The sequence below is a fragment of the Rhinoraja longicauda genome, chromosome 31, assembly GCF_053455715.1.
Source record: "Rhinoraja longicauda isolate Sanriku21f chromosome 31, sRhiLon1.1, whole genome shotgun sequence".
NCBI classification, from domain to species: domain Eukaryota; kingdom Metazoa; phylum Chordata; class Chondrichthyes; order Rajiformes; family Arhynchobatidae; genus Rhinoraja; species Rhinoraja longicauda.
Genome location: NC_135983.1, coordinates 12,583,007 through 12,592,333, shown reverse-complemented (window position 1 = coordinate 12,592,333; position 9,327 = coordinate 12,583,007). Strand labels below are relative to the sequence as shown.

Genomic DNA, 9,327 nt, shown 5'->3' with positions numbered 1-9,327 from the left:
CATGTATAAATGGTAAAGTACTAATTGGCAAGAGAAATGCTTCTACACAGCTGTGAACATGTTAGAATAGGTCCTTTATACAAACACTTGTGAAAACTATTTTGTAAACTGTCAGATTAGTGCACTGTACACTGATTTTGAAAGATTAATTGTAAGTGCAGAATTGAATGCAGAACACACTGCAATCCAGCTTTGAACATTAATCAGCACCGTTTAACACATGTAAATTGGTGGCAAAGGCTTCAGAGGTTGGCCACAGATGTTTTCAAGTTGAACCATTAATGTAAACAACATTTGACTGTTCAGTGGGGTAATAGTCCAAAAGGTTTTCTGAAAGGAAAACATAATCTTGACAAAATTACTACTACTATTTTGACAAAGTGCTTTTCTTGCAATGCCAAGTTCACCTGTAGTCCACAGGTTGGCTGATTTCACCTATCGTCCACAGGTTGGCTGATTTCACCTGTCGTCCACAGGTTGGCTGATTTCACCTGTAGTCCACAGGTTGGCTGATTTCACCTGTAGTCCACAGGTTGACTGATTTCACCTGTAGTCCACAGGTTGGCTGATTTCACCTGTAGTCCACAGGTTGGCTGATTTCACCTGTCATCCACAGGTTGGCTGGTGTAGCCCAGGGATTTTGAGATGCATTGGCTTCCCCTGTTTCTGCTGAATAATTAATAAAAGCATACTTGGCCAACAGAAAAGCCAAACTCGTGAGTATCATCGCCATTGTTAAACACCGCCAAATCCCTCAGAGGTAGGAGGTCGACTTCATCAGTGGTGACTTCAAATTCGATTTTGTGGGGCCCAGAGTCATTCAACTGAAACAGAACAAGATGTTAAAATGGTGCTTATTGTGGCTAATAGATGATATAGGCAGGATAAATGTATGGTTTAACATAATTAAGATCATAGGATCAATAATGTTAACTGAAAATATCAGGACATTTAGCAATCATATACAGGCAAGAAAAATATCTTCAGCCAACCAAGCTGAAAAAAATTAAAACATTTACATTAATTTTTATTTTTACGGAGTATTAAAATACTAAATTTCCTCTTCTGTTGATTACGGATTTGTTATGCTAAAATGTCAACGTATTTCAGTAAGACAGTATACCTTCCATGTGGCAGTTGTTTGTAACAAAGTTTTTGCAGATGTAAAACAATAGGATTCAGGATCTCTGGTGCATGTTTTTGAAACCCGTTCCCCACTCATTAGGTTGGATTTCGCTGATCTGTTCTCCAGCCTTGAATCATATAGGTATCTGCTCCATCACTGTCCAGTGATGGACTCTATGACCAACCAAATGGCTGATGTGTGTAACACAAACACTGTCATTTGAATGGGAGTGCCGGCCTGGATTCGAAAAGGTAAGTTGCTTGTTTGCACTTATTTTATCAATCTAATATTTTAATTAATTTCTATCATCTAATAAACTTACTCGATTTTTTCCCCCAATAATATTTATTTTAATTTTGAAAAAAATATTTACGATATTTTGAATTGGTTTTAAATGACTCTGATCAGGAATGTTGAAAAGGAGTGTGGAGGCTTTTGACAGCGGGACATCATGACTCTCGAGAAACCTCACCAAGGAAAGTGATCTGGCTGCGGTGATCAAGATGAGCTGAGGATAGGATTAGATGAAAATAAAAAGGTTTATGTCATTGCCAAGGAATGCAGTAAACACTAGGACTGGAAATGTTTTACAAGTCAGCAAAAAGATAACCAAGAAATTGGTAAATAAGAAATAGAGAACAAGAACACCTTAGTGAGAAACATACAAAGAGAGTTGAAATTTTATCTATGGACTTACAAATTAGTTAAAGTTCATGCGCATCACTTAATGACAGAGTCAGAAGAAACATATATTGGGATATAAAGAAATGGCAGAGAAGTATTTTGCAACTTCATGGAAAACACAGCAAATCTCCTGTAGAGGAGGACCACAGATCTGGAGCAAGTGAGGAGCAAAATAATTATCATCTGTGAAGAAACTAATATTGGAGAACTTAGCCAGGTTGAAAAGTGTCAAGACCCCCATTAACTTATATCCTAATGTTTCAGGGAAGGTGATTATGGGGAAAGTGGACATAGTGGTTGTCAACACCATCGATTGCAGAATGGTTCCCACAAATCGGAAGATAACAAAGGTAATTCCACCAGTGTTATCGAGTCACACCATGAGGAAACAACCCTTCGGCTCACCAATTCTATGTCGACCATCAACCACCATATACACCAGTCCCACATTAATCCCATTATTTTTATTCTCCCTACATTTTCGTCTCTTCCCCACAATTATTTAAGAAGAGAGGGATTGAGAAAACAAAACTATTTGACAGTAGGTCTGACATCAGTAGCAGAAAGAAACTGGGATCTATTTTTGAAGAAGTGTCAGTGGGGCACTTGGAAAGTAATGGGATAGCGAAGAATCAACATGGGGTCATGAAAGGGAAATTCTGTGTGACAAATGTTTGTGAATTTTTCAAGATTTTAATAAGCAGAATAGATATGAACCTGTTGATGTGGTGCATTTAAACTTTCAGAAGGCCTTTGATGAGGTGCCACACGAGATATTATTAAAAAATGAGGGATCAATACCAAAGATTACAGGGTATAGCTTTAAGGTGAACAATACCATCCTCTCACCAACTTGGGTGCAGTCCTGACCTCCCACCTACCTCATGGAGACCTTTGAACTATCTTTAATCAGACTTTATTGGATTTTAACTTGCAGTAAATGTTATTCTTTGTATCCTGTATCTGTACAATCTGGATGGCTTGATTGTAATCATATATAGTCTTTCGCTGACTCGCTAGCGTGCAACAGAAAGCTGTTTTAATAATAATAAACTAAACAAACTAAATCATTCAACTGATGTGACTTCCTTGCCTTGTGTCTGGTAAACAAACCACTGTACTTCATGGCCGGGGATTTTCAGTAGCACTTGAATTGACCTGCGGGACTCTATTGTGGGGGCAGAGGATGGTCCTGTCACAGAGTGAACAAGTGCATCTCACCTGCTCAGCCTACTAGAAAAGCTGAGGTTAGAGATTTTCACAGTCATAATTGAACTTGTTATTAAGTGACCCAAGACCATGCCAATTGGGTAATGCAAACAAAACTGTCCTTTCAGTGTTGCGGAGTCCTGATCACTGTTAACCCTATCAACCACCATCACCAGTAACAGATTCTCTGTTCATTCAGAGTGGTTGAGACCCTGTGAACACCTCGACTGCCACAACAGGGAATAAGTTCATCAGCAAGTATTTTGAGATGTCATCCGGCCACAATAAGCTCCTTTTCGCACAAGTTCCACTTTTATTGTTTGATTCTTCTGGAGTAGTGCAGTTAATAAGTGAAAGATAAGGAGAAACAAATCCACTTCTACTTCGAAATTTTAATTTTTTGCCACATACGTACAAAATAATTCTGGATGTTGCCAAAGTTTGACATGCAAAAAAGAATGTCTAATTAATAAAGATATACCTAAAACTTAATTTACCACGACTTATTTCATTTTTTGCCAGAAAAATTTAATAAAGATAATAAAGTTAATAACATTCAATAAAGAAAATAAATTTAATAAAATATAATATATACCAAAAACTTACCAAGCATCCATCAGAATTGATTGAGAATCCTTTGTGTCCATTAAATATTTTCTTTTGATTGTCACCCATGAATTGAATTGTTCTATGATCACTTATATTCATCCTGAATGAATTAAGGCCCGGATTACATTTGTAGGTTATTTTTTGGCTGGCATACGTACTGTGAAGTTTTAAAAAGCGAAGCTGTACGATACTGACTCCAGGATAGTCAAACTGAAAACAAATTCAAAGCAAGGTGTGGATGATTTAATTTTGGAAATTAAGACCCAGATTACAGATACATAGAAATTTCTGGAATTTTTAAGCAATATTTTAAATCTTGTATTGCAAAGATATCTCACCAAAAATCCCCCCTCTGTAGAGCTGAACCACTGATATGTATTTTCCTTTGAATATTCTTTGAACCATCCTTTTGTAGGTACCTGGATAATATGTTGAAAGTGCAGAATTCATTTAAAGTTTTTCTTCTTAAAAAAAGTCATGTTCATAGAACAGTTTGTCACCAACATGCCCTCTCACATAGATTTGTTTCTTCTTGAGTGGTGCAGTAAACAAGTGAAAGACAAGGCGAAATAAGTTAATTTCTACTTGGAAAACAGACATTACTAACTGGAATCTTGCCAGTTCTATGAAACATCCCACTCCTAAGTACTCACTTAACCTTACACAACTTTCCTTCTGAAGTACAGATCCAATTTCCCGTGGAAAGCAGCCATTGAATCTGCTTCCACCACTCTTTCAGGCAATGGATCCAATGTCCTAACAATTGATTGAACAGAAGTATTTATTTGCACTTCCTCACACCTTGCTTTGTCACCCATCTTAAATCAGTGCCTTATTCAGAACCCCAATGCCAGGGGTTTGGGGCAGCTCAGCAAAACCCTTGCAACTTTGAGGATCTTTCACACACTCCTCAATCTTCTCCAAAACCCCAACTCCTCTCCTCTCTCAGTGTGGCTGAGTGAATAATTGTCTGTAACCTGTCATTTTACTGCTCTTGACCACATTGCTTTCTTCTCTTTTTATATGTTTGACTCAAGCTTTATAAATCAGTCTGGGAATGGAAGTCTATCAGGTTTATTATGCCCACCACAACGGAGACATTAGACTTTAGAGATACAGCGTGGAAAAAGGCCCTTTGGCCTACCGAGTCCACGATGACCAGCGATCACCCTGTACACACTAGCACAATCCTACACACTAGGAACAATTTACAATTTTACCAAAGCCAATTAACCCTACAAAACCTGCACGTCTGGAGTGTGGGAGGAAACCGGAGCACCCGGAGAATGTACAAAATCTGTACAAACAGCACTTGGGTGTTGTCTGTGTGGAGTTTGCACGTTCTCCCTGTGACCGCATGGGTTTCCTCCGGATGCTCTGGTATTCTTCCACATCCCACAGTCATGCGAGTTTGTAGGTTAATTGCCTGTTGTAAATTGCCTGAGTGTATGGAGTAGATGCGAAAGTGAGATAATGTAGAATTAGTGTGAATGAGTGGTTGATGGCTGGCGTGGACTCGGTGACTCGAATGTCTGTTTCCACACTGTATCGCTAAATACAAATGGGCAAATATGCCAATGACAGGAGGCAGCCACTGCCCTGTGTTGGAACTACATCAGGATTTATCATCCAACTTTTCTCCATGTTTCTCAACAGTAGTACCTCATTTTCCTTAGTAGGCAGGCATGTGGCTCCATCGGCTGTGAAATTGCAGAAGACCAGCAGTGCATCGTAAGGACATCCCTGATTGGGATCAATATAATAGAAACCTATCCAAAAACAAAGAAAACCAGGATTATCATTCAGTTTGGTTGCCTGGCTGTGTTTACCAAGGGAGAACGAACAATTGGCACAATCCATGAAGGCTGGTAGCCAATAGATAACAATGGACAACACGGCCAATAATCCATTTTAACCTGGACCTGCTGTAAAAATGTACAATGTATCTGCGAGCCAGTGAACTGACACTACGCATTATGGACATTCTCCTGCCTAACAATTGTTGATATTCTGAGCTCTTTTGCACTTAACATCTAGAGCACTTAAACGGCATAAAAACGAAGGATTGCAGTCACATCTTTGGAAAGAAGCTACAAAAATAATTTAAGAAACAGTGGTAGACCATATGCCTCTCAACTTATTCCACCATCCAAGAAGATCACGGCTGACCTAATGTGTTTTTTAGAAGAATATTTTTAATGAAAAAAAAATCCCGTATCACTTAACATTCTAAAACATTCAGTTATTAAAATGGCACTGATGCCAGTCATCTGTGGAGGGTGGGCCCCACCAGTGGTGAATGTAATCAGCTGCTCAAACTGAGGAGGACTACCCCGTACACAGTGGGGCTCTTACTGATCCCAGGGACCACTCTGGAATAAAGATTTCAGCCCAGAGACAGGAGAAGTTCTCTACCATTTCCTTGAGAATTCCAAACTTCCCTATGCAAATCCAAGGGCTTGCCTCACCGAAGCAACCAAAGTGCTTCAGTACGAAGAGGAAACATGAGAACCATCACAATAACATATGGGGAGTCATGGCCACATCCTTACTGTATCTGCAGAAGATTATCTCTAATTGTAGTTTGCCTTATATCAACCCATGCCACTACTTACAACATCACCATGCTGGGAATGATTTATGCAGTGTCAAGGTGGTGCTGTAGGCGTGAATGCATCTTCACTTCCAGGAAGAATGCTGTGGATTAGTACGACTTTTGACTCATGAATCAGTTCGGTTTAGTTTATTGTCGTGTACCGAGGTACAGTGAAAAGCTTTTGTTATGTGCTATCCAGTCAGTGGAAAGACAATACATGATTACAATTGAGCCATCTACATTGTTTAGATAGATACATGATAAGGGAATAATCTTTAGTGCAAGGTAAAGCCAGTAAAGTCTGAACAAGGGTAGCTCAAGGGTCACCAATGAGGTAGATAGTAGTTCAGGACTGCTCTCTGGTTGTGGTAGGATGATTCAGTTGCCTGATAACAGCTGGGTAGAAACCGTCTCTCAATCTGGATTTTCACACTTCTATACCTTTTGCTTGATGGGAGAGGGGAGAAGAGGGAGTGACCAGGGCACCACTCGTCCTTGATTACGTTGCTGTGGGACCACAACGTGTCAGATGGTTCAGGTTGAACTACAGTATAAACATGAGAGATGCACAGTGTGAAGTGTCCTGAATCTCAGCCCCGTGGCAACAACATCCACCCAGGTCCTTACCGTCACGGAGCTGTGTCTGGCACAGCTGCAGTTCCTTGCACGTTGTGGCAGGGTTGTCCTTGCTTCCTGTGGGCGGGGCCACAATATGCCGAAGCTCCATGTTCAGAGTTTCCACAGCCTTCCATATACTTCTAGAATCCAAACCGCGCGTTTTATTCAAAAGCAGCTGTCAGTGTAAACAAAATCACAAAGTGAAACAAAACATGGTTTGCTTTATCTCAGGAGCATTACAAGAATTAGTACGGTTCACACTTCACGACTAGTATGGAGTGCGTTTTTTCAAAAGGAAACTCTCATGAAGACAGAGTCTGACAGCACCCCAGCTGTGCAATTGGTAGCCACAAGTTGTGGGAAGACATTAATTCACAACACTTTTTTTTTTTTTTTTAATTGTTAAAAGGTCCCAACCCGAAACGCTACTTGTCCATTTTCTCCAGAGATGCTGCCTGAGTTACTGCAGCATTTTGTGGCTATCTCTGGTATTAACTAGCATCTGCAGCTCATTTTTATTACATTGTTCCTAACACTTTGTCGAACCTGCAGTCAACACCGTGCCTGAGCCATGGATTGTGGTTCTTGCATCTCTGAGGCATTGCTAAGTGTGGCATTATGTTCACAATCCAGAGATTTCTAAAGTCGGAGGGCCCACTTGGCAACTTGTGTTGTCTTCATCAAATGAACAAATTCAGACATAGTGGTTCCCTTGTTTTTGGTAATTACAAATGTTGTTAATCACCGACATGATCTACAGTGGTCCAAGCAAACTTAATCCAGATTAATATGTTTTTGATATGTTGCTGCTCCAGTAGCTAAGGATGTGAGTTGTGAACAACATGGATGCCACTCACAAACACAATCACACAAGAACTGGCTATTTAATCAGGTCTCTGCACTGAGCTCCAGAGGCTGACCGTGTCATAAGTGATAGGAGCAGAATTAAGCCATTCAGCCCATCAAATCTACTCCACCATTCAATCATGGCTGATCTATCTCTCCCTCCTAACCCCATTCTCCTGCCTTCTCCCCATAACCCCTGACACCTGTACTAGTCAAGAATCTATCTCGATATCGCCAGAGCCTGTGCTGAGGAGCGAGACGCAAGGAACTGCAGATGCTGGTTTACAAAATGACACAAACTGCTAGAGGAAATCAGTGGGTCAGGCGGCATCTCTGGAGAACGTTGATAGATGACATTTCAGGCCGGTAGCCTTACATTAATTGAGTATCACAACATGGAAACAGACTCTTTGAGCCAGGTTGCCCATGCTGACCAAGGTGCTCCATCAACACTAGTCCCACCTGTCTGAGTTTGCCCCATGTCCCTCCAAACCTTTCCTAACCATGTACCCTTCTTCTACCCTTACTGACCGTAGACGGGGGGGGGGGGGGGGGGAGGGGGGAGGAGGGGAAAGCTGGAGAGAGAATTGTTTATCAAGCAACAAGCATAAATGGAAGCAAAGAAGTTGCCCCAGGCATAAGTCACCACGAGACCCATCTGTAATGAGTTTGTCATAGCCCTTTAAGCTTAAATTAAATTGGAAAGTTGGAGAATTAAAACAGAGCAAACTATTTAAAGCTTCAACAAAATGCTAATCTGCTTTCATCAGTGTTAATATTGCCATTTTTAACTACTGATACAGCATTTTTAAATGTAAACCACAAGAAGATCACAGGAAATTATCACCAGCGGTTTGCAGTAGATACTCTACACACTGATGGGCAGTCATATAACCTCCCCCTTACAGTAAAAGAATGAAGACATTTTCCAGATGGCAGGGTGCTGAAATTTCAATTAATTAATGGAACTTTATTTGGATTTTTTTTACACTAGAGGCAATTACTCACGACTGGGGGTTGCTAAGAATGTCTCAGAGATGCGAGACTCAAACAGACAGAAATCCTCAATAGTTTGGATGCTGGGAATGTGAAATAGAAACCGAGAATGCTTGAAAGATTCAGCAGGCCAGGCAGCTTCTGCAGCAAGAAGGGTTCTTATCCGAAACGTCACCTGTCCATGTTCTCCAGGGATGCTGCCTGACCCACTGAGTTATGCCAGAACTTTGTGTCTCTTTTTTTGTTAACCAGCATCTGCAGTTTCTTAAGGTCATCAATGATAGGACTAGAATTAGGCCATTCGACCCATCAAGTTTACTACGCCATTCAATCATGGCTGATCTATCTCTCGCTCAAAACCCCATTCTCCTGCCTTCTCCCCATAATCTCTGACACCTATAACCCCATTCTCCTGCCTTCTTCCCATAATCTCTGACACGCTTGCTTCTAAAACATAGCACAAAAAGTAAGGAAATTTGTGTTTGGTAGATTATTTCTTTGTTGTAACAATGCTTCTTGGCAATAAATCTTATACCGTTGGAAAGCCTGTTTATTTCCCTTTTAAATGGTGCCACATTTGTAAGGAACATGCATTTGTGGGATGAGCAGCAGAGCTGAGTATGTGGGTTGCGCCCATGAAAAA

The 9,327-nt window shown here is 40.6% G+C and overlaps 1 protein-coding gene across 1 annotated transcript in view; it reads right to left on the bottom strand.

Moving 5' to 3' along the window:
• Window positions 1-589: 589 nt before the first annotated feature.
• The window catches only part of LOC144608387 (uncharacterized), a 28,900-nt gene continuing 20,162 nt past the window's right edge, over window positions 590-9,327 (bottom strand). The window contains exons 15-19 of the mRNA XM_078426099.1: window positions 6,852-7,017; window positions 5,291-5,397; window positions 3,967-4,047; window positions 3,626-3,838; window positions 590-824 (exon numbers count right to left, since the gene is read on the bottom strand). Coding sequence (XP_078282225.1) covers window positions 678-824; window positions 3,626-3,838; window positions 3,967-4,047; window positions 5,291-5,397; window positions 6,852-7,017 — 714 coding nt within the window. The 3' untranslated portion in view covers window positions 590-677. The remainder of the gene's footprint in view (window positions 825-3,625; window positions 3,839-3,966; window positions 4,048-5,290; window positions 5,398-6,851; window positions 7,018-9,327) is intronic.